Source organism: Acanthaster planci, linkage group LG12 (assembly GCF_054643075.1).
Source record: "Acanthaster planci isolate LZ-2023a linkage group LG12, COTS_SCS, whole genome shotgun sequence".
NCBI classification, from domain to species: domain Eukaryota; kingdom Metazoa; phylum Echinodermata; class Asteroidea; order Valvatida; family Acanthasteridae; genus Acanthaster; species Acanthaster planci.
Genome location: NC_141788.1, coordinates 10,924,194 through 10,950,486, shown reverse-complemented (window position 1 = coordinate 10,950,486; position 26,293 = coordinate 10,924,194). Strand labels below are relative to the sequence as shown.

General features: G+C 39.5%; 1 protein-coding gene across 7 annotated transcripts in view; it reads left to right on the top strand.

Moving 5' to 3' along the window:
- LOC110980182 (multiple PDZ domain protein-like) overlaps nt 1–25,936 on the top strand; it is a 77,169-nt gene extending 51,233 nt beyond the window's left edge. For 6 of the 7 annotated variants that reach the window (XM_022236592.2, XM_022236589.2, XM_022236594.2 and 3 more), the window contains 9 exons: nt 641–1,037; nt 4,062–4,339; nt 6,431–6,514; nt 9,236–9,486; nt 10,702–10,849; nt 12,203–12,320; nt 12,754–12,899; nt 13,330–13,574; nt 22,931–25,936. In XM_022236592.2, the coding sequence (XP_022092284.2) occupies nt 641–1,037; nt 4,062–4,339; nt 6,431–6,514; nt 9,236–9,486; nt 10,702–10,849; nt 12,203–12,320; nt 12,754–12,899; nt 13,330–13,574; nt 22,931–23,201 (1,938 nt within the window). In that variant the 3' untranslated portion in view covers nt 23,202–25,936. The remainder of the gene's footprint in view (nt 1–640; nt 1,038–4,061; nt 4,340–6,430; nt 6,515–9,235; nt 9,487–10,701; nt 10,850–12,202; nt 12,321–12,753; nt 12,900–13,329; nt 13,575–22,930) is intronic. The other variant, XM_022236595.2, reaches the window with a different exon arrangement.
- Nucleotides 25,937–26,293: the final 357 nt, after the last annotated feature.

Below are 26,293 nucleotides of genomic sequence, written 5' to 3'. Positions count from 1 at the left end.
CAATATGTATGAGTTAAATGGGGAAAATGTTGGAATATAAGAGTAATGTCACTGTGAAATGAGTGGAAACTGTAAGGTTTCAAGAGACTTTTTGAGAAAGACTTGAGAAGTTTGTACTTTATGCCACAATCTCCTACTACATTGCCAGACACTAAATCTCAAATTTCAACAATTATTGTTTGAAGGATGCTTGCAATTATGAAAACAAGTTTAATGGACGTTCAAGTACACCTGTTTAGTTCCATTTTCTTGTTTTCAAGCTAATACTTAATCTTGTTTTTACAGTGTAATAACTGTTTCCCCTATAGATGAATTTTTGGGAACACATTAATCCGACCTGTTGCATTTAATGCCCATAGTGTATTGTTTCAGTAGTGTTCAACCTTGCCTCAGAATTAGGAAACTTTTTGAAACATGCAATATTTGTATAATGTGCATCCAAAGTTTATAATTCCTGTGACATTAAGTAAAAGTCACTGACTTCTAAGTATATCTTTTCACACAGGATTATTTTTAAAAGTGGCCATGAATTTGTGACATTATAACAAATATTATTGACAGCAGGGCAGTGCTTAAGTTTCAGAAAACATTTTTCAAGTGCTTTAAGAGCAGAATCCCTCTCTGTCCATTTATTGATTAGGTTATACTAACTGTCAGCTCAGAGCAGCCCTTCATCCAACCACAGCCAACTTCAGGGCCAACTCAAGTGGAACGTCGAGATGAACCAGTGGAGGATGTAGTTGTAACAGCAACCGTCGGTGAAGAACAGTGTGCACCCCCATCCTTGCCGGAGGAAAGCCTCTCTGAAAACCTTGCTGCTGGACATAGCATCAAAGAAGAGAAGCGAACAATAGATCAGACAAATGTGAAAGGGGCAGGAGCAGATGAGTTGAAAGAGAGAAGAGATGAGACTGGGAATAAGGAGAGATCAACAGAAGGAGGAATAGCAGGAGGAAAGGAGGAGAAAGAGACAGGGAAGGAAAAAGAAAAGTCAGATAAAATCATCCAGTCATCAGTAGCTGAGAAACAAGAAAGTGGTAGGTTAATTTCCTGGTATGGCTGTGTGTAATGTGATTCAGGAAAAATTGTGTAATGTCACTGAACTTGTTTTAGAGATGCCAGCAGATTCTTCTCCAAATTTTTGGATGTTATTTGAAACATTGTTTTAAGTTTTATTATCCAAATTATTCTGTTCGATACAATCACAACTTTAATTTGCAAACTCTCAGTCAGTCCATTTTGTGTAATCTCAATGAATTTTTTCAATCAGAACTTCAAAATTTGATTTCTCAAAATGAGGTAAGGTGGGTTTTAATAACTTCCGAAGAGTATAACTGAAGGTTTAGACAACCTAGAATTATGAATTAAACAGTTCTAACAAATGTCAGTGTCCTTGTGAATTTGATGTATATGGGTAATTTCAGAAAATAGGGGTCCATTTTTGTGTGTGTCCCTGTGACATCTGACGTACGATTTTGTAAGTTCAGAACACAATTTCTAATTTCTAAGAGTGATGAATTAATGCAAATTACCTGTCAAACAAATAGTAATAGTTTGAAATTAATTCCAGTAATATTTCCATGTCATATAACAAGAGGTCAGAACAGGGACACAAAATGTCACACTTTTGGACTCCTAATGTCTGGAATTACCCATATAACAAAAACAATGACAAATGTCACCATATTTTCGTAGATCCGGCATAAATTATGTGCAATTTGTCTGTTTGCCTAATAGGACCATTTGAAGACAAGGTTGTTTAATATCTGAATCCTTTTCTGTATAAATTATTAAAACAACCTCTTGACAACTGTGAAAAGAATTCAATTATTTTTTAATGGATTTCTTTGCATTCGTAGAATCTTCTGTTCATATAATCAGTATTTGTTTGAACTATTTATAGGGCATTATTAAATGTTTTTTTATTTTTGGCAAAAATAACAGAACATTTCAAGATCACAGGTATTTTGAACATATTCAATCAAATACATGCATGCTTTCCCAGGGCAGTTAACATTTAAACATTGTGTATATATTCCTCCATTTCTGACTCCAGTAGCACTCTAAATTTTTGCAGACAGTTTTTCTGCTGTGATATCTTATTGCACAGTTTTGCCATCACTAGAGCCAATGAGTTTCCAGAATCAATACTTTGAAACGGAATCCACTGCTTGAAAAGGAACTTGCAAAATTTTCTGTCTAAGAATGGCTTGAAAGTAAAGAAAACTTTCTGCAAAGGACTAAAAAATAAATGCCTACCAGACCCTTTTCAAATGCTTGCTTTTAACCCCTTCATGGCAGGATTATTTTGGCTGGACTGCTTTGTCCAGCAGCAGGCCCCATTGAACCAGCAGCTGCATGGTGAATAGACTGTATGTGTGGTATGCACTAATCCTCACACAACGGTGTGGTAGTAACAGTCCTCCGTAGCGAAGGGGTTAATTAACGAATTACGCTGGAAACATGCTAAATTGCACCACTCCACCACATGGTTGGGCCGTCCGCGCCATGCCGGTGCCGATACTTGCAAGCGTTATGGCGTGTGTGAGCCCCATGTATGCAGCAGCAGCCGGCACAGCACAGCGGTGCAGTACAGTACATTGTGTATACACACTGTACACACATTGGCCGTTCACACGCGCACCGTACTAGCAATGAAATCAAGGCGCAAACAAGTTCTTACTCACACATATGACTATTGCACACGTGGTGAATTTAGTCTGTGAATCCGCATGGGCGCCTTGAGACAAGGCTAGTACCACATGGCAAAATGATGAAACTGCAGCAGCAAAACAGAAGACTAATTCCATATTTCTTGAATTAAACGAAACCTAGTAAGCTTGGTGTACCATAACTGAATGGGCCCTCGGAAATATTCGATAAAGAGTGAAGTTTTCAGTCACAAACATGCATTTCAAGGCTCAGATTTAATGTTAACTTTCTGACTTTTGTCGCACAACTGCCAAATAAAATGGCGGGTCGATGTCCAACATTAACATATTGTGATCAACGACTGTTGCATGCAAGACCTACCCTGTGACTTCACTGTACATCTACATGTACATGTATGTAATCTGATTTCATACGCGAGGCGTCGCACATGAATTGTCCGTTGATTAATCAGCACGTTTTGGGTAGCACGTTTTTGGTAATTGTGCGCCGGTGTGAAATCAAGGGGTGGGGTGTGCAGTATTTATTGTCTTTCTTTTTAATTTTCACTACAGAAATTTGTTAAAAAGTTGGAAACATTGCAGAGTGTTTCCAAACAATATTGTTGTTATTTTTGTTTCTTTTTTTGGGGGGGCTGATGTGGTTGGGCAAATGATTTCTATCCATAGTTTCAAACTTACTCTCCTATTTCATGCTTACGAAGCTATGAAACAGAATTTGATTTTCTGAAGCGGAATTCGGGATTCGGCGAAACGGAAAATACCCATTTTGAAACGGAAAATCATTGGCTCTACATCAGTGAAATGCAGGAGGCTGTATTTTGATCACTAAGCAATCCAATGTTGTAGTCGAGTACTTTTCAAGTACGGTACCAAGGTTCTCTACCAGATATTGAACTGGGTAAGAAGGAGTAAAGCTAGAATGCACAGGCATGTGATGGTAAATGCACAAAGGTAAGATTACATACTTAATGGAAGACTTTGGACACTCCCAGTTTTGTAAAATTTAAGTTTTAAGGTGAAAAAGTACTCTGAAAGTACTTGGCAGAGTACTTTTCAAGTACATTTGTCCTAAAAACTTAATTTTTATTAAACAGTGAGAGTCTGAAGTCAGCATTTTACTTTGTAATCTTACCTTTGTGCATGTACATGTACCATCAAATGCCCATGTACTTCAGCGTTGCTGCCTCCTAACTAGTTATATTTTTGGTAAAGAACTTGGTACTTGAAAAGTACTCGACTACGATACTAAAGCAATCTACTTCAGTCTGCTTCTTTAGGTGCATAGTGTTGGCAAAGTAAAATTCTTAAGGCTTCATACATGTACAACCGGGCTATTGTCCTCAGCATCAATGAATGACTTGTCTCTTTTCTAAAACTTGCATTTTGCAGAACCTGCCAAGGAAGTTGGCGGCCTGGATAAAGTTGCAGCACCAGACCTTCTACCGACTGAATCCGCTTCTGTTCCTGTGGTAACCTCTCACCCTGCCTCAACCCCTGACCCTGTCCCAACCCTTGACCCTGCACCCATCACTGCTCCTGAACCAACCATTACAAGGCCAGACCCTCTCACCTGCCCAGTAATGCCTGGTGAACCCACAGACATCATCATTGACAAAGGCAAGACGGGGCTTGGACTTAGCATTGTTGGAGGAACAGATACACAGCTGGTAAGGAGACTAAGATGAAAATGAATATCCTGACATGTTGATAACTATTCATACCTTAGTTTCCTGATTCAACAATGCACAATGTTTCAGTGTATTAACATTTGATAATGCCCACTGTGATTTGATAATGCCCACTATGTGAAAACTTGCTGTCACCTGAATATGAGAGAGTTTCATCCATTCCTATTGATCAAGAGTCTTGATGCACCGCAACATGTAGAATTTGCCACACGCATGCTAAGTCCATATGAAGAGACTCTTCTGGACTACTTGCGCAAGGAATATACCAATAAATGGATGGGGGGTGTTCAGGAAAATGAAAGCGAAATTCCTGAACAAATTCCTTGAAACTTTATCGTATATTGACTTCTTTTGACTCTCTGATAATGCCCTCGCTTGCACTTGGGGCATTAGTTTTGTCCATTCTCCTAAGTCGACTGGCCAAGCACTTATTTATTCCCTTAGAGAAATCTTTGTAGAGTTAGGGGAAGCATTTGCAGCTTAAGTGCTCTGTGGAGTGCTTAGGGTGTGTCTCAAAATTTGGATTGCTTGGAACGTTCTCACTGGAATGGTGTGTTTCCACAGTGAAATGTTCCAGAGTTTCATTGGGAACACGCCGTTCCATTGGAACTGTTCCGAATGCAGTGTTCCGCATACTATTTCTACAGCTAGTCACAATACATTTGGTCTCTGCAAATCTGTACTTGTGTTCTGTCAGAAAATGGCATCCTTGCCAATAATACGCATCCTTTGAGGGTGGGATGTGCTTGTTTTCAGAGTGCTAATAATGATGTTTACAGTGGAACACCGCTATAACGATCACAACGGGGTCCACACTAAATGTTCGGTACAGCGGTCGTAGGGTATAGCAAAATTAACTGCCAAATATTTTGTTGCCATGTTAAATAGCGCCCTCTACTGTTTAACTGAAGTGCACCCTATTGTGATACTATGAATAGCTGTTTTTGTGATGTTTTGCCTGTCATTGCATTCACGTTTGAGGTTTCTAGAAATGTATCTGTTAATTATTTTGTTTTTCATTAAATCTTGAGTTACAAAATTGATACTTAGTTTATCCTAAAAGCCGTGAAGCTACCGCTCAGGATCGATCTCTGATGCATGCTGTGGCAAATCTCATTTGATTTGCAACTGCATAATATTCGGTAGGTTTTGTGCACAAAATATTGGGAGCCAAGGACGATGTTCGGTACAGCCAAAAGTTCTTTATAGCGGTGTTCGGTAAAGCGATGTTCCACTGTACTGTGATTTGGTACAACTTGAGCGTAATTACAATGGAATTGACTGGTGATTGTTTATTTGGGCGGCAGCGTTGACACAACTGATGATGTAACTTGTTATTGTGAAATTTCAGAAAGAATGTTGCATCATGTGTTAAAGCTTTATTCACTGCTTATAGGTCCTGGTCCGAGTAGTACCTGAGATCTAAAAATCTTTAATACTTTTTCAGTACCCTGATTGGCAAATTGTTACAGATACAGGGATAGAATGATTGAGGGTGGGGGACAAGACCAACAACACATTACACAAAAGCATTCCTCTTGTTAAAATCCCATCAGCTAAAACAAAATGATTTGTCTTGTTATACTTGTATGTACATCATGGCGTCATACTTTAACAGCTGAAAACAGAAAACTTTAGTAAAAAAGTAATATACCAGTCATGATGTAAAATCAGTCGGAAAGTTAAAAAAAAAAACGTATTCAGAACATTGAATGAGGCTATGTGTTCCTGCTTTGCACTAAATGGACAAATATGTGCCCGAGTACTGTTATCCAGCTATGAGCATTCCATTAGGAACATGGCATAGAACACTCCTGTTGTTCCCAACGGAACATGGCATGTTCCAAAGGAATGCCTGCCTTCCAAATGGAAATGTTCCAATGTCCTGTGAACATTCCCAACATTTGAGACGCTCCCATATGCATTTGAGGTTGTTTGAGTTATCCCATTGCACATACATGCACATATTTTACAGGGATTGCATGGGTTGATAACATTACTTTGATTTTGGCCAATGAGATTGTCTTTCCAAATCTTGTTACCATCATCACTTTCTCTCATTACACATAGAGCATTGTGGTGGTTCATGAGGTGTATGAGCATGGAGCAGCTGCTAGAGATGGTAGACTGTGGCCAGGAGATCAGCTGATTCAGGTACAGGAACCAACCAAAATACTCATCAAGTGTGCTGACGTAGTACATGTACCTACCTTGTGTTAGGATTTAGTTTAATAATTCACTTAAAGAAATTTACCGTATTCACTTTATCATTTATTAAGGTAGGCTTACATGTATTGCCTACAATACTTCAGCATGGGATGCTACCACAATTTCCACTACACATTCATTTTATTTCAGACATTTAAGTGAACATTTTATCCTATTTTGCTGAAACATGTACATAAATTTTCCAAGCCTTTAAGTCCAAATGTCAGGATGACTCTTCCAACAAATCAAAAGAACATACATACTGTACAAGTACCCCCAGATCTAGAACTGCATGGTTTGTCCTTCACCGTACACATACAAAGGCACAGGAATATAGTGCGTCTGACCATCAGAGCAAAAGAATTTTCAATCCCTGGCCGATCGCCAGTACAGCATTGAACCAATGACAGCATGACACCAGCTCAGACTCTAATGCAGCGGTTTGTGTACATGAAGTGTGTATGAGACTCTTTAACATGTACCCTTCTTGTACATGTACAATAATGTACATGTAGAGTATGTTATTTTTGTTGAAGTCTGTAACGTACCATATCCACACCAAATGTATTTACCTCTGCAGTTGCATGTAGTTCAAGACGTAAGACAATGAATATTCAGTTGGATGTACCCATACTGTATGAGGTGTGCACAGAGCTGGTATAATTGTGAAGTTGACTCGGACCCGGGGAGCTTTTGTTCCTCCTGTTTGAATACTGGAGGGAAAAGGTTTATCTGAAAAATTCTAGAACACAGCTAATGCTCGGCGAAAAAACTGCCTGCGCCACACATGTTCTTGTCTTTCATGTTGGAAGCCATTAATGGTCAATTTGCTGGTTCGCTGTGCCATCACTGTGCCATCACTGTGGTTATCTTATCAAACAAGTGATACTGCTTTGTGAAGGACGTACAAAATGCAGACTAAAATAGTTTTTATTCAAATGCTGTCAGTCTTCCACTAGCATCGTGGACATTGCTATTTTAATGTAATTAATGAAACTTTCTAAATTATATTTAGACATTGATCATCATATCAGTTGTGGGAGAAACAGGTTACTCCTTACAAATAGACTTCATGCCAAGTCTTTATTGACCGCTGTCTCGACACACATGCGCCAAGCATTTCCATCCAAGCAAGTTGCACTTCAGTTGATTTCAGTAACCTTGTTCAATGACTTTTTATGCCTCCATCGTATCGTCCAAGCACTATGGGATTTGTACTTGGTTGCATGTGTTCCAGCATGGAGGCTTCTATAGTACCTTTATAGTTCCAGACTTGAAATCAAGTCTATTGAAAAAGTGAGGTCATCAGGAGACAAAAAAAATCAGCCAATGGCGTTGCAACTTTCATTGAGGTCGTGACCTAGTATGAAGTGTATGGGTATTTTCGCAGGATTGATATACATAATGAAGCCATCTGACACCACATCATGTGTGACACATGTTGGCATGTTGCCAAAATGCTGCATACTGTGTAGTGAGCTGAGTGTAGCACGTTGATCATGATCATTATTGCAATATTTTTGAACTGTGACAACGTAAGGTATTTTTATTTTATGTTGATGATCTGACTTTCATACGGGAATAGTGCCTTTTTCAAGTGATCACATTAAACGTCCAAGCAGCCGCTTGTAATGGCAGAACAAATTTGACCATGCTAAGACATTTTGTCCAATCACTTTTTCTGTCTAAATGTAGATGATAATTGAGTTTCCAATATTGCCAGTCACTTACTAACCCCAGCTGCATGGAGGCCTGGCATCTTAGTGGCAAAAACATTCACAGCCAAAAAAGCATTTTTTGGGGGAGGCAAGGTGGCTGCGGTTGTGACTTTTCTGTCTTTTGCTACAGAAATTCCCTTCATAACACCTGCATGTTTATGGTATAGGAATCAACAGTCGCATACACTTGGACAAAAAAGACAAAAGTCGCTCTGGAAAACTATCAAGAAAAATTAAAACTTCTTCCGAAAGCATTCTGTAGCAGCCATGTAAAAAATGTCACAAGATTTTAATTATATATAACGGTTTTGCCCTTACCCAACGTATATTAATAAGCACTGCATGCTCAGTGCTTGTCCGAGAGCTTGCGAAAAAACCTCACAAGCTTACTCGGGTGGGACTCGAACCCACAACCCCCTGCTTACTAGTGCAGATGTCTTAACCACTTGACCACCGAGCTTGCTGGGGTCGGCTGGCCGGTCCGAGTCAAATGAAGCAGCGGGTACCGCGAACTATTTTCAAGATGTATTTTTGCGTTGGGGAGATGTTAATTATATATAACGGTTTTGCCCTTACCCAACGTATATTAATAAGCACTGCATGCTCAGTGCTTGTCCGAGAGCTTGCGAAAAAGATTTTGCCACTGATGATGTACGTGGTGCGCCATAGGAAAGCCATACTGTGAAAATCAAGCAACATTTGTTCACGTGCTTTCACCCAGTCTCTCACTGTATGTGTAGCCAATGCAGAGCGCCAGCGCTGCCTACCTACCTACCTACCTACATGTTCCCTATCCAAAGCGCAAAGACTTGAAAACGTGATATATTTCATGCATTCATATCAAACACTGTGGTTATATTTGTTTCAGAAAGTTGTGCCCTAGTACTCTACAGGTGGCGGTGGCGTACAACCAGGATTCTATGACAATTATGTACTTCCTCTACTGCAGGTAAATGGCATCGACCTGACTAATATCAAGCATGATGGGGCCATTGCTGCACTGCGCCAGTCTCCTAGCCAGGTTTGCCTGAGGGTTTTCCGTGATCAGCAAGCTATGAGTCAGGAGGCTGTGGATGAGGAGGGGGAGGAGCCAGAGGTTGAGGAGGAGGAGAAACCAGAGGATGAGTATGATGAGATGCTGAGCGTGGAACTCCGACACACCCGTGGGAGGAGCTTAGGACTCAATGTAGTAGGCAAAACGTATGCATGCACATAGCTAGGGAAATTGTACTTAATATTACAAGTGGTATTGCACAAACAGAGTATGCCGAAAGAGTCTTGTTCCTAGCCTCCCCAAGGGTATACATGTAGATTGGCGCTGATGACCGGGGGAAAATTGCAAGGATGGATGCTATTTGAAAGTAACTTTTATTGTGAAAATTGTTTACATACAAATTACATGTATATATACATGGCCAGCCTGCCTACCTCTGCTTTATTGTTATTTATATTAAAATTTATAAAGGGACTTTTGGTGCTCATCTTCAAATCACTGCTCCTTTTGAGCGCTGATTTTACTTGTTAACCTCTTCACGCTAGGTAATATGTAAACACACAGGGATTTCCTGTGTCATTGTAACACGGAGTACATGTACATTTAAAGTGATTGCTTGAGTGATTTATGCACTCACAAAAGCTCACACTAGTCTGTAGAGGTGGAGTGTATTGAACTCTCAAGTGTCTGTGGCCGGCTGGTGTTGTGAATATCACTCCATGACGTTGTCTTGGAGTTTAAAAAAGCAATGATGTGCCAAGAAATTTTGCACAAATCTTAAACAAATAACTACCAAGGGTCAACATTTGTTGACTGAGGTTGAGATATCTTGCTGTTTCAGAAAGTCAGTATTTTTAGTTGTGAATGAGACTTCTTTTTGTTGCGTGTTTTGTTGTGGAATGCCATTGGTAAGTGGTTGAAGTGGCTATGCTGGAATGGAGGATGTATTGATTGATATTTTGGGTAACTAATACAAAAAATTGGAATAGCGGTGGGGGGGATATGGTCATGTTGCTCAGCCCCATAATCAAATTATTAGGGCATATATTCTCATTCTGTATTGGCACTTTGTTGTCTGTATGCAGCCACTCAGTATACATGTAGCTTTTCAGTGCCAACAATTGAAATTGTGGCCCAAGAACATTAGATCAAGACATGGTCTTGCTTATTGGCATTTCCACTGAATGCACAGTAACAACTGACATGCTGATCTTCATCACTGATAAGGAGCTCAAAATATGCACTGTTTGCCAATTCAAATAAAACATGGCAACACTGCTAGGAATAAAGTAAAAAAAGCATGAAAATGTAACAATATTTCTCACGCAAAGTGAGCATGATTGGTTAATTTAGGTCACTGCTGGTGAACCTTGGTTTTTTTTTTTTAATAGTTGACATGTTTATTCTGCTTTGTTGATCAGGTCTGGGCGAGGTGTGGTGATTTCTATGATTCTTCGAGGTAGTGCTGCTCATGCTGAGGGATCGTTGAAGGCTGGTGACCATATCCTGTCCATCAATGGCAAAGATGTGCAGAATGCTACACGAGAAGAGGTGGCTTCTCTGCTCAAGGTGAGTAGGTGCAATAATGGAAGAAAAACTATAAAGTAATGGCACAACTTGCCATTCTGAGAGAAATGACCCCCCCCATACAAACCGCAGGTCTTGGGTTTGGGTTAAATAAAATCTGATGTGGCCAAATTCAACACAGGCTGCATGTGATTTCTTGCTCTGGTAGGTAATGACATGTTCCTATACAAGTTGAGGTAGTTAGTGGCTGCAGTCATATGTCTAAGATTTGTCCACTAGTCTTAGACTAGGAGCACCTGTAGCCTCTCATTGGCAAAGATGAGACAGGCTTGCTGGGAAGTTTCTTCACCCCACTTGTACATGTACTGTGTGCATACATGACGCTTTACTTATCACCATAAGTTTGTCATGTGTACTCAGCAAGGTCTGTACCTAATGCGTATGGACCTACATATGCAAAGAGACACCATTGCTGTGTTAAATCATCTGTCAATCCTGCATGGAGCTGTTTGCTGGTCGCAGCCAAGGAAACATCAAATGCGGCCTAGACAATAGTTCTTCATAAACTGATTTTTATGTAGTCTGGAGGGTCCTGAGAATGAAGCAGGCATTTATGCCTTCAACTGGAGAACTTGTAAGCATGGAATAGCAGGATTACCATCGAGTTGACAGTGGCATTGATTTCACATTCTTGAGGGGACAGCATTAAAAGATCAGAGACTTAAAGGATCATGAATTTCAGACTTTGAGCTAGAGTGTTTAAAGCTACATGTACAGACTTTTTTACACTGTTCAGATTCTAAGTAGATAAATCTGAAAAATGTAAGTCTATTTAAAATAGAGAAAAAATCTCAGAAACATTTAAAGGGCAAAAATATGAATGAATTCTTACCTATTAAGTGAATTAATTCTAAAGAACTTTGCTAGAAATACATGTACCTGACACAAACTTTGAAGGGCATGAAGCTCAATTTCTACAAAATCCTCTGAAACATTTTGGGGGTTCCAGAGGATCTTGTCGGTTTATGTTCAAAAGCATATCTGCTGAATTGGACACGTGGGCAAATGTTTACACTTTGCCAATCTGAGGAAGAAATGAATCAGAGAATGGAGAACGCATCATAAATCAGCTTAAAGTTATGTTGTCAATTGCATTAAAATTTTGTCGGTCTACAAATTTTGAACGGCCTTTGGTTCCTGAATATGCATCTGTTTTCATTTGACTCCACAATAATTCCTCCCAGGATAGTTAAATATAGATGTATTTGAGATATTTGAGGTGTGTTGTAAAGCTTGGAATCTTTGACTACCGATTCATGGTCTTATTTTATTTCCTCTTTTGGTTCTTGCCTACATTTAATTTCCACTGACATGAGATAATGTATTGCATTGCAGTCATCTGATGGACATGTCCTGTTTGAAATTGGCCGTAAAAAAGACCTTGGCAAGACAGGCAGACAAGAGGAGCCGGCCCCAAGAGCCAAGAGTCAGTCACCTGCTCAGGGTACACAAGGTGACATCATTGATTTCACTGCAGAATAATAAATTAGTCATCAAGGAACCTTACTCAGTATTTGCATTTGTCATACATTCTTTTATTCTGATGTCCTATAATCCTCCACACCGACGTTCCTCCTCAAGAAAAAAACAAAGCAATCCAATCCTTCCTCAACAAGTATAGAATGCTGATGGTATTGGCTTGAAGAATCAATCAGTCCCTTGTAGCTAGTGGGCCCAATTTCTTATTGCTGTTCAAGGGTCTCATCCTCGGCCCAAACTGTCTGAAAGATGTTGTGTTTAGGGTCTGGGCTACCACTGCTTAGGACATTAAAAAACAAACAATGTTGTCTTGCCTTGTACTGCAGGCCCGCACACAGCAAACCATAGTCGTGCTTGTAAGTACCCCTCCCTAGTTGATCAGTACTTGCTTTTCTTGCTTGACACAGTGAGACACGTGGAGCTCAGGAAGATACCAGGAGAGTCCTTAGGTCTGAGCATTGCTGGGGGTAAGGGCAGTGACATGGGGGATATGCCTCTCATAATTGCCTCCATTAATCCAGGCAGCCAGGCAGATAGGAACAAACAACTCAAGGTAACTCCCATCTGTTGTTTGTGAAATACCGCCACCCTTTCTGGACCTCAGTTTATAGAAATGGTACGATAAATGGCATGCTCACAAAACATTGCAGCCTGAAAAAGCTAGGATTCACATAATAATCTTACCGAGGCCAAAAATATTATAAAGGAAGAACCTTCATGTATTTTACACATAAACACAACTTTTTCTAAATATTTCCTACTGGTGATACTGTAACATTTGTGTTTATCTTTATGCTATCGCAGTGTGTCAGGAAACAAAAAATGATGAAGTTTTGATTTTGAAACCAAAACCCTTCCATCAAGCTTGTAGTATTTTTGACCAATGGGGAAGTGTAAAAGATGACATGTTGGTCTGCTTTCCAGAGATGTTTGGTCAAATGGCCAGTTGAATGAATTACTCAACTCCCCCAATGTCCATCCAGGTCCTGGATTGTATTGAAAGCATCAATGGTCGCAGTGTGGCTGGTCTGAGCTATGCCAGTGCCATCAACCTCCTGAAGAATTCCCAGGGGGTAATTCAGCTGGATGTCAGCGAGCTCAACCCTAGCACGAAGGACTGGTACCTAAGATACCAGAGGACTAGTAGTGGAGGAGAAGGCATGGTGGCTGTCAAAGCCAGTGTAAAGCCACAGAGCACTGTACCAATAGGTACTGTGGAGGAGACCAGGTGAGTTGACAGGATATGACCACTCCTTCCTTGTTCTTCCTCGTTCGTATCTCTCTTCATCCTTACTCTCCTCATTCTCATTTTCCTGCTTCACCTTTTTTTTTCATCTTCCTTGTCATCTGTATCTTCACTATCCCCTCTTCATCCTCATCGTGGTCCTCGTCCTCCAGCCTTCTCAATATCCTTCTTTTGTTCATTATCATCCATGTGTGCTCATCCTCGGCCTTCTCAGTATCCTTCTTTTGTTCATTATCATCCATGTATGCTCATCCTCGGCCTTCTCAATATCCTTCTTTTGTTCATTATCATCCATGTATGCTCATCCTCGGCCTTCTCAGTATCCTTCTTTTGTTCATTATCATCCATGTATGCTCATCTTCAGCCTTCTCAATATCCTTCTTTTGTTCATTGTCATCCATGTATGCTCATCCTCGGCCTTCTCAATATCCTTCTTTTGTTCATTATCATCCATGTATGCTCATCCTCGGCCTTCTCAATATCCTTCTTTTGTTCATTATCATCCATGTATGCTCATCCTCGGCCTTCTCAATATCCTTCTTTTGTTCATTATCATCCATGTATGCTCATCCTCGGCCTTCTCAATATCCTTCTTTTCTTCATTATCATCCATGTATGCTCATCCTCGGCCTTCTCAGTATCTTCTTTTGTTCATTATCATCCATGTATGCTCATCCTTGGCCTTCTCAGTATCTTCTTTTCTTCATTATCATCCATGTGTGCTCATCCTCGGCTTTCTCAGTATCCTTCTTTTGTTCATTATCATCCATGTATGCTCATCCTCGGCCTTCTCAATATCCTTCTTTTGTTCATTATCATCCATGTATGCTCATCCTCGGCCTTCTCAGTATCCTTCTTTTGTTCATTATCATCCATGTATGCTCATCTTCAGCCTTCTCAATATCCTTCTTTTGTTCATTGTCATCCATGTATGCTCATCCTCGGCCTTCTCAATATCCTTCTTTTGTTCATTATCATCCATGTATGCTCATCCTCGGCCTTCTCAGTATCCTTCTTTTGTTCATTATCATCCATGTATGCTCATCCTCGGCCTTCTCAATATCCTTCTTTTGTTCATTATCATCCATGTATGCTCATCCTCGGCCTTCTCAATATCCTTCTTTTCTTCATTATCATCCATGTATGCTCATCCTCGGCCTTCTCAGTATCTTCTTTTGTTCATTATCATCCATGTATGCTCATCCTTGGCCTTCTCAGTATCTTCTTTTCTTCATTATCATCCATGTGTGCTCATCCTCGGCTTTCTCAGTATCCTTCTTTTGTTCATTATCATCCATGTATGCTCATCCTCGGCCTTCTCAGTATCCTTCTTTTGTTCATTATCATCCATGTGTGCTCATCTTCGGCCTTCTCAGTATCCTTCTTTTGTTCATTATTATCCATGTATGCTCATCCTCGGCATTCTCAGTATCCTTCTTTTGTTCATTATCATCCATGTATGTTCATCCTCGGCCTTCTCAATATCCTTCTTTTGTTCATTATCATCCATGTATGTTCATCCTCGGCCTTCTCAATATCCTTCTTTTGTTCATTATCATCCATGTATGCTCATCCTCGGCCTTCTCAGTATCCTTCTTTTGTTCATTATCATCCATGTATGCTCATCCTTGGCCTTCTCAATATCCTTCTTTTGTTCATTATCATCCATGTATGCTCATCCTCGGCCTTCTCAATATCCTTCTTTTGTTCATTATCATCCATGTATGCTCATCCTCGGCCTTCTCAGTATCCTTCTTTTGTTCATTATCATCCATGTATGCTCATCCTCGGCCTTCTCAGTATCCTTCTTTTGTTCATTATCATCCATGTATGCTCATCCTCGGCCTTCTCAGTATCCTTCTTTTGTTCATTATCATCCATGTATGCTCATCCTTGGCCTTCTCAGTATCCTTCTTTTGTTCATTATCATCCATGTATGCTCATCCTCGGCCTTCTCAGTATCCTTCTTTTGTTCATTATCATCCATGTATGCTCATCCTCGGCCTTCTCAGTATCCTTCTTTTGTTCATTATCATCCATGTATGCTCATCCTCGGCCTTCTCAGTATCCTTCTTTTGTTCATTATCATCCATGTATGCTCATCCTCGGCCTTCTCAATATCCTTCTTTTGTTCATTATCATCCATGTATGCTCATCCTCGGCCTTCTCAGTATCCTTCTTTTGTTCATTATCATCCATGTATGCTCATCTTCAGCCTTCTCAATATCCTTCTTTTGTTCATTGTCATCCATGTATGCTCATCCTCGGCCTTCTCAATATCCTTCTTTTGTTCATTATCATCCATGTATGCTCATCCTCGGCCTTCTCAGTATCCTTCTTTTGTTCATTATCATCCATGTATGCTCATCCTCGGCCTTCTCAATATCCTTCTTTTGTTCATTATCATCCATGTATGCTCATCCTCGGCCTTCTCAATATCCTTCTTTTCTTCATTATCATCCATGTATGCTCATCCTCGGCCTTCTCAATATCCTTCTTTTGTTCATTATCATCCATGTATGCTCATCCTCGGCCTTCTCAGTATCCTTCTTTTGTTCATTATCATCCATGTATGCTCATCCTCGGCCTTCTCAATATCCTTCTTTTGTTCATTATCATCCATGTTTGCTCATCCTCGGCATTCTCAGTATCCTTCTTTTGTTCATTATCATCCATGTATGCTCATCCTCGGCCTTCTCAGTATCTTCTTTTGTTCATTATTATCCATGTATGCTCATCCTCGGCATTCTCAGTATCCTTCTTTTGTTCATTATCATCCATGTATGTTCTTCCTCGGCCTTCTCAATATCCTTCTTTTGTTCATTATCATCCATGTATGTTCATCCTCGGCCTTCTCAATATCCTTCTTTTGTTTATTATCATCCATGTATGCTCATCCATGGCCTTCTCAATATCCTTCTTTTGTTCATTATCATCCATGTATGCTCATCCTCGGCCTTCTCAATATCCTTCTTTTGTTCATTATCATCCATGTATGCTCATCCTCGGCCTTCTCAGTATCCTTCTTTTGTTCATTATTATCCATGTATGCTCATCCTCGGCCTTCTCAGTATCCTTCTTTTGTTTATTATCATCCATGTATGCTCATCCTCGGCCTTCTCAGTATCCTTCTTTTGTTCATTATCATCCATGTATGCTCATCCTTGGCCTTCTCAGTATCCTTCTTTTGTTCATTATCATCCATGTATGCTCATCCTCGGCCTTCTCAGTATCCTTCTTTTGTTCATTATCATCCATGTGTGCTCATCCTCGGCCTTCTCAATATCCTTCTTTTGTTCATTATCATCCATGTATGCTCATCCTCGGCCTTCTCAGTATCCTTCTTTTGTTCATTATCATCCATGTATGCTCATCCTCGGCCTTCTCAATATCCTTCTTTTGTTCATTATCATCCATGTATGCTCATCCTCGGCCTTCTCAGTATCCTTCTTTTGTTCATTATCATCCATGTATGCTCATCCTCGGCCTTCTCAATATCCTTCTTTTGTTCATTATCATCCATGTTTGCTCATCCTCGGCCTTCTCAGTATCCTTCTTTTGTTCATTATCATCCATGTATGATCATCCTCGGCCTTCTCAGTATCTTCTTTTCTTCATTATCATCCATGTGTGCTCATCCTCGGCCTTCTCAGTATCCTTCTTTTGTTCATTATCATCCATGTGTGCTCATCTTCGGCCTTCTCAGTATCCTTCTTTTGTTCATTATTATCCATGTGTGCTCATCCTCGGCCTTCTCAGTATCCTTCTTTTGTTCATTATCATCCATGTATGATCATCCTCGGCCTTCTCAATATCCTTCTTTTGTTCATTATCATCCATGTATGCTCATCCTCGGCCTTCTCAATATCCTTCTTTTGTTCATTATCATCCATGTATGCTCATCCTCGGCCTTCTCAATATCCTTCTTTTGTTCATTATCATCCATGTTTGCTCATCCTCGGCCTTCTCAGTATCCTTCTTTTGTTCATTATCATCCATGTATGCTCATCCTCGGCCTTCTCAGTATCTTCTTTTCTTCATTATCATCCATGTATGCTCATCCTCGGCCTTCTCAGTATCCTTCTTTTGTTCATTATCATCCATGTGTGCTCATCTTCGGCCTTCTCAGTATCCTTCTTTTGTTCATTATTATCCATGTGTGCTCATCCTCGGCCTTCTCAGTATCCTTCTTTTGTTCATTATCATCCATGTATGATCATCCTCGGCCTTCTCAATATCCTTCTTTTGTTCATTATCATCCATGTATGCTCATCCTCGGCCTTCTCAATATCCTTCTTTTGTTCATTATCATCCATGTATGCTCATCCTCGGCCTTCTCAATATCCTTCTTTTGTTCATTATCATCCATGTATGCTCATCCTCGGCCTTCTCAGTATCCTTCTTTTGTTCATTATCATCCATGTATGCTCATCTTCAGCCTTCTCAATATCCTTCTTTTGTTCATTATCATCCATGTATGCTCATCCTCGGCCTTCTCAATATCCTTCTTTTGTTCATTATCATCCATGTATGCTCATCCTCGGCCTTCTCAGTATCCTTCTTTTGTTCATTATCATCCATGTATGCTCATCCTCGGCCTTCTCAATATCCTTCTTTTGTTCATTATCATCCATGTATGCTCATCCTCGGCCTTCTCAATATCCTTCTTTTCTTCATTATCATCCATGTATGCTCATCCTCGGCCTTCTCAGTATCTTCTTTTCTTCATTATCATCCATGTGTGCTCATCCTCGGCTTTCTCAGTATCCTTCTTTTGTTCATTATCATCCATGTGTGCTCATCCTCGGCCTTCTCAGTATCCTTCTTTTGTTCATTATCATCCATGTATGCTCATCTTCAGCATTCTCAATATCCTTCTTTTGTTCATTATCATCCATGTATGCTCATCCTCGGCCTTCTCAGTATCTTCTTTTCTTCATTATCATCCATGTGTGCTCATCCTCGGCTTTCTCAGTATCCTTCTTTTGTTCATTATCATCCATGTATGTTCATCCTCGGCCTTCTCAATATCCTTCTTTTGTTCATTATCATCCATGTATGTTCATCCTCGGCCTTCTCAATATCCTTCTTTTGTTCATTATCATCCATGTATGCTCATCCTCGGCCTTCTCAGTATCCTTCTTTTGTTCATTATCATCCATGTATGCTCATCCATGGCCTTCTCAATATCCTTCTTTTGTTCTTTATCATCCATGTATGCTCATCCTCGGCCTTCTCAATATCCTTCTTTTGTTCATTATCATCCATGTATGCTCATCGTCGGCCTTCTCAGTATCCTTCTTTTGTTCATTATCATCCATGTATGCTCATCCTCGGCCTTCTCAGTATCCTTCTTTTGTTCATTATCATCCATGTATGCTCATCCTCGGCCTTCTCAGTATCCTTCTTTTGTTCATTATCATCCATGTATGCTCATCCTAGGCCTTCTCAGTATCCTTCTTTTGTTCATTATCATCCATGTATGCTCATCCTCGGCCTTCTCAGTATCCTTCTTTTGTTCATTATCATCCATGTATGCTCATCCTCGGCCTTCTCAATATCCTTCTTTTGTTCATTATCATCCATGTATGCTCATCCTCGGCCTTCTCAGTATCCTTCTTTTGTTCATTATCATCCATGTATGCTCATCCTCGGCCTTCTCAATATCCTTCTTTTGTTCATTATCATCCATGTATGCTCATCCTTGGCCTTCTCAATATCCTTCTTTTCTTCATTATCATCCATGTATGCTCATCGTCGGCCTTCTCAATATCCTTCTTTTGTTCATTATCATCCATGTATGCTCATCCTCGGCCTTCTCAGTATCCTTCTTTTGTTCATTATCATCCATGTATGCTCATCCTCGGCCTTCTCAATATCTTTCTTTTGTTCATTATCATCCATGTTTGCTCATCCTCGGCATTCTCAGTATCCTTCTTTTGTTCATTATCATCCATGTATGCTCATCCTCGGCCTTCTCAGTATCTTCTTTTGTTCATTATCATCCATGTATGCTCATCCTTGGCCTTCTCAGTATCTTCTTTTCTTCATTATCATCCATGTGTGCTCATCCTCGGCTTTCTCAGTATCCTTCTTTTGTTCATTATCATCCATGTATGCTCATCCTCGGCCTTCTCAGTATCCTTCTTTTGTTCATTATCATCCATGTATGCTCATCCTCGGCCTTCTCAATATCCTTCTTTTGTTCATTATCATCCATGTATGTTCATCCTCGGCCTTCTCAATATCCTTCTTTTGTTCATTATCATCCATGTATGCTCATCCTCGGCCTTCTCATTATCCTTCTTTTGTTCATTATCATCCATGTGTGCTCATCTTCGGCCTTCTCAGTATCCTTCTTTTGTTCATTATTATCCATGTATGCTCATCCTCGGCATTCTCAGTATCCTTCTTTTGTTCATTATCATCCATGTATGTTCATCCTCGGCCTTCTCAATATCCTTCTTTTGTTCATTATCATCCATGTATGTTCATCCTCGGCCTTCTCAATATCCTTCTTTTGTTTATTATCATCCATGTATGCTCATCCATGGCCTTCTCAATATCCTTCTTTTGTTCATTATCATCCATGTATGCTCATCCTCGGCCTTCTCAATATCCTTCTTTTGTTCATTATCATCCATGTATGCTCATCCTCGGCCTTCTCAGTATCCTTCTTTTGTTCATTATCATCCATGTATGCTCATCCTCGGCCTTCTCAGTATCCTTCTTTTGTTTATTATCATCCATGTATGCTCATCCTCGGCCTTCTCAGTATCCTTCTTTTGTTCATTATCATCCATGTATGCTCATCCTTGGCCTTCTCAGTATCCTTCTTTTGTTCATTATCATCCATGTATGCTCATCCTCGGCCTTCTCAGTATCCTTCTTTTGTTCATTATCATCCATGTGTGCTCATCCTCGGCCTTCTCAATATCCTTCTTTTGTTCATTATCATCCATGTATGCTCATCCTCGGTCTTCTCAGTATCCTTCTTTTGTTCATTATCATCCATGTATGCTCATCCTCGGCCTTCTCAGTATCCTTCTTTTGTTCATTATCATCCATGTATGCTCATCCTCGGCCTTCTCAATATCCTTCTTTTGTTCATTATCATCCATGTTTGCTCATCCTCGGCCTTCTCAGTATCCTTCTTTTGTTCATTATCATCCATGTATGCTCATCCTCGGCCTTCTCAGTATCTTCTTTTCTTCATTATCATCCATGTGTGCTCATCCTCGGCCTTCTCAGTATCCTTCTTTTGTTCATTATCATCCATGTGTGCTCATCTTCGGCCTTCTCAGTATCCTTCTTTTGTTCATTATTATCCATGTGTGCTCATCCTCGGCCTTCTCAGTATCCTTCTTTTGTTCATTATCATCCATGTATGATCATCCTCGGCCTTCTCAATATCCTTCTTTTGTTCATTATCATCCATGTATGCTCATCCTCGGCCTTCTCAATATCCTTCTTTTGTTCATTATCATCCATGTATGCTCATCCTCGGCCTTCTCAATATCCTTCTTTTGTTCATTATCATCCATGTTTGCTCATCCTCGGCCTTCTCAGTATCCTTCTTTTGTTCATTATCATCCATGTATGCTCATCCTCGGCCTTCTCAGTATCTTCTTTTCTTCATTATCATCCATGTATGCTCATCCTCGGCCTTCTCAGTATCCTTCTTTTGTTCATTATCATCCATGTGTGCTCATCTTCGGCCTTCTCAGTATCCTTCTTTTGTTCATTATTATCCATGTGTGCTCATCCTCGGCCTTCTCAGTATCCTTCTTTTGTTCATTATCATCCATGTATGATCATCCTCGGCCTTCTCAATATCCTTCTTTTGTTCATTATCATCCATGTATGCTCATCCTCGGCCTTCTCAATATCCTTCTTTTGTTCATTATCATCCATGTATGCTCATCCTCGGCCTTCTCAATATCCTTCTTTTGTTCATTATCATCCATGTATGCTCATCCTCGGCCTTCTCAGTATCCTTCTTTTGTTCATTATCATCCATGTATGCTCATCTTCAGCCTTCTCAATATCCTTCTTTTGTTCATTATCATCCATGTATGCTCATCCTCGGCCTTCTCAATATCCTTCTTTTGTTCATTATCATCCATGTATGCTCATCCTCGGCCTTCTCAGTATCCTTCTTTTGTTCATTATCATCCATGTATGCTCATCCTCGGCCTTCTCAATATCCTTCTTTTGTTCATTATCATCCATGTATGCTCATCCTCGGCCTTCTCAATATCCTTCTTTTCTTCATTATCATCCATGTATGCTCATCCTCGGCCTTCTCAGTATCTTCTTTTCTTCATTATCATCCATGTGTGCTCATCCTCGGCTTTCTCAGTATCCTTCTTTTGTTCATTATCATCCATGTGTGCTCATCCTCGGCCTTCTCAGTATCCTTCTTTTGTTCATTATCATCCATGTATGCTCATCTTCAGCATTCTCAATATCCTTCTTTTGTTCATTATCATCCATGTATGCTCATCCTCGGCCTTCTCAGTATCTTCTTTTCTTCATTATCATCCATGTGTGCTCATCCTCGGCTTTCTCAGTATCCTTCTTATGTTCATTATCATCCATGTATGCTCATCCTCGGCCTTCTCAGTATCCTTCTTTTGTTCATTATCATCCATGTGTGCTCATCTTCGGCCTTCTCAGTATCCTTCTTTTGTTCATTATTATCCATGTGTGCTCATCCTCGGCCTTCTCAGTATCCTTATTTTGTTCATTATCATCCATGTATGCTCATCCTCGGCCTTCTCAGTATCCTTCTTTTGTTCATTATCATCCATGTATGCTCATCCTCGGCCTTCTCAGTATCCTTCTTTTGTTCATTATCATCCATGTGTGCTCATCCTCGGCCTTCTCAATATCCTTCTTTTCTTCATTATCATCCATGTATGTTCATCCTCGGCCTTCTCAATATCCTTCTTTTGTTTATTATCATCCATGTATGCTCATCCTCGGCCTTCTCAATATCCTTCTTTTGTTCATTATCATCCATGTATGCTCATCCTCGGCCTTCTCAATATCCTTCTTTTGTTCATTATCATCCATGTATGCTCATCCTTGGCCTTCTCAATATCCTTCTTTTGTTCATTATCATCCATGTATGCTCATCCTCGGCCTTCGACCGTGTTTGACAATGAGGAAAAAAAAATCTGTCTCTTGATCACATTTTGTATACTCATTGTCATGGCTTCTAACTCAAAATCGGGAATATTTGCTAATTAATTTAGAAATCAAATACAGTATTCAGAACTTGGATTGTATGTGTGACATAAAACTGTGTTGAACTGTTTATTCCATTTGTACAGTGCTTGTCGTTTGAAGCACATTGAGCTCCAGCGTGGACCAGATGGCCTTGGTTTCAGCATTGTTGGTGGTTATGGCAGTCCACACGGTGATCTGCCTATCTACATCAAGACAGTCTTCAACAAGGGTGCTGCGGCTGTCAGTGGTGAGCTGAAGCGAGGGGATCAGATCATGGCAGTGAATGGGGAGAGTCTAGAGTCAGCTACCCATGAGCAGGCAGTGGAAGTTCTAAAACGGGCCAAGGGTAAGGTAGTGATCACTATCCTGGCTTGAAGATAGATAGTCTTTGGAAGAGGGACTCACCTAAGCTACAATAATAGGTACAAAACTTTGGGTTGTCTGGTTCTGCCGATTTTCTGCAATGGTTATGGCTTATATATTAGGGTATGATGGGCTTGCATTACAGTTGAAGGGTTAGTTTGGGTTTCAATTTAAAAGACCACATTTTGAATGATGCTGTCAACACCTTACAGCAGTGTTCTTCTCTTCAAAGCCCTCTTCCATCATATCAATTCAAGCTCGTTATCAAAAATAAGGGGGAACAGCGTGTATGCTATGAAGAAGGCCAACAGTATTAAGAAAAAAGAGTTGTGTCTTACACAGAGCATCTACAACATGTGCATGCATTTTGCAGCGTGTTTGTGGTATCATCTAGATACAATAACAGAATTTCACAAAATAGATCTATTGGGAATTTACTTTAAAAGGGTGAATTTCCAAGGTGTACTTATTTATTGCAAATGAAATTTTGACTTGGGAAAGTGATTCTGGTTCAGTTTGGAGTGATTTAAAAACTGTACTTCACACACTTATTTTCAAGAACTGAGATTTACAAAAATTGTGAAGGTGATAATTCCTAGTTTGGATGTTAAGCTAATCCAGATTGTGTAACAGTGGGCAACCATGGGTATGTCTATTGTAAAGAATGGCTAACATTTTTAGAGATGTTAAGGGTACTTATAAGTTAGAATGCAAATTGTTAAATGGGTCACACTGTTAGTTTAAATACTTTTCAATTGACCATTCCCGTTTCCTGTTTCAACTATATTGTACTAAGTTTTGTGCTGTCCATGTTTTTATCTGAATAAATTTACAACTTTTTTAATGATCTACCTATAAATATTTTCATATCAATCAGATGTTTAGATCATTTTAATATTTGTAGTAATTTCCAATGAATGCTTTACTTTGATAACTTATCATTTTTAAGATTACTTAAAGTGTAAGGGTTTTTCATTCTAGTTTGATAAAACTTAAGAACTTACCCGTCCTTTCAAATTGGTGTAAAGAATATTGGAACAATGCTTGCTTGTACTTCTGTTTAATATGTTCAATTGTTTCTGTACTGACTATTTGAAACTTTTATTCAAAGCAATACTGTCTTATAAGTAGATACAAAAGGTTTATTTACATCACACTCTTATTGCTGTGACCATAAACCAATACACAGTGCACATTGTTAGTGACTTGTATTATACCATTATCCATTGAGAAGGAATCTGTACGAGGTGTAATATCTTCAAACATTCATTGAATTTTTTCCCCGTTTTCCGTAATAGTCGTCCATTTTAGCAAAACAGTTTCATGCATAACAGCTGCATACATGTCTTACATCTCTCGCCATTCACAGAGCATTTTAGTTGTTTTGGTACCCTGCAGTGTTACTTGTTACAACACTTTTGTGGCTTAAATTGAAGTATCCCTGTGTGATGAATATGGTTGTGTGCATAGGATAAATGGGTCGTTGAAATCGGTGAATGCTCAACCTACCCGTCTTCTGGTTTCGGTCTCATTCACAAACGCATACTGTTCAACACACTACAAGAATGTTTGGGGGGCATTGCTTAATACTGTGTGTGCAGCTGAAATGTAGCATGTGTGCTAGCTTTCAATTTAAAAACTTAGTGCATTTATTTCAAACTACACTACTCAAAAAAAGTTAAGGACCACTTTTTACACACATATATTTTGTGTATACTTTTATATGTGAGATATTTTACTGCTGAAAATATGCATTTGATGTTCTGAAACATTTTAGAAAATTGTTATTCCAATGAGAACACCATCTAGACAAAACAAAAAATGAAACAACTAGACCCAAAAAAATTACAAGTTAAGAAAAGAGTGGTCCTCAACTTTTTTGAGGAGTATATTTTAATCCGTACTAAATAATTTCTGATCAATAATGTGTAGTCAGTACTATTGGCACCATATTTAGTGTGTTTGTAGATTGAATAGGGAATACCGTTAGCAGTCAGGAGTATAACCACATATGGGCACAGTGACCTTTCCCATGGCCCTACTATGTTTTGATGGTCATAACAAAAATACAGTAAGTTTCGTCCAACTTCAATACATATACCGCAAGTTGGCAACAATGAATTTATTGCATCAGTACATATGTGTTTTAGAACGTACAGATGATATGTGTAATGGTCTTTTTTTGGCACAAGTAATCAAATTTTGGCAAACGGAACTTTTCGGTTAGTGGTTTGTATGATCCGTTCAAGAAAGCGCCTCGTGGAAACACTCACAATCTTGTGATTGGTCAGATTGCACAAGGTTTGCCATGTATAGCCTGTCCATATAGCAGAGGTGTGAAAATTCAGCTTTTAGCTGATTGCAGCTTTTGTTGTTTAGATGTTTTTGTGCTCCTGCTGTGTACAAACGGATGGGGACTTCTTACATTTCAGCTTTTTGCTAGCTGTTTTCAGCTTTAAGTTTAAGTGGCCACTCACCCCTGATAGAGGGTAATGTTCCAGACTGCACAGTCATTTCATTAGCACAATCACAAAAAGGAGTGTAGGCAATTCCCAGTTACATAGTTATTTTTAAAGCATCTGACAGATTTTGTGTCCAGGAATCCCAGCAGTCTGTGCGAAGACAGAGTGGTGCCATGGGTGGGCCCAGAGGAAACTCAACATGTCAGTATACAAAGGCTTTGGAAATCAAACATAGAAAAAGAACCAATGCTTGCATGTGGAAATAAAGTGCCTTCATACAATGCACGACACTGGTAGATGTCATTTTTTTTTTACTACTTTACTTTTGTCAGCTTAAAATTAACAGATCAGAGAAAATGAAAAAATTGTAAACTTCAAGACATGGGGACTTTTTTGTGTGAAAGTTTTGTCAAGTATTCCAACTTTCTTTTACACTTGTTTTTCTGTGGAATGGATTCACTGTCAAATTACAGTATTTGAAGTGCACAAAGAATGGCATGTTGATCTGAAATGACTCACTTCAACCATTACCTCCACAGGGTAAAAACGGACTTGCCGAAACCACCCTAATTCCAGCATTGAAATTTCTTAAACATCATAATCGTTTCACAGACATCATAATGCACCAATAACTGAAGACAA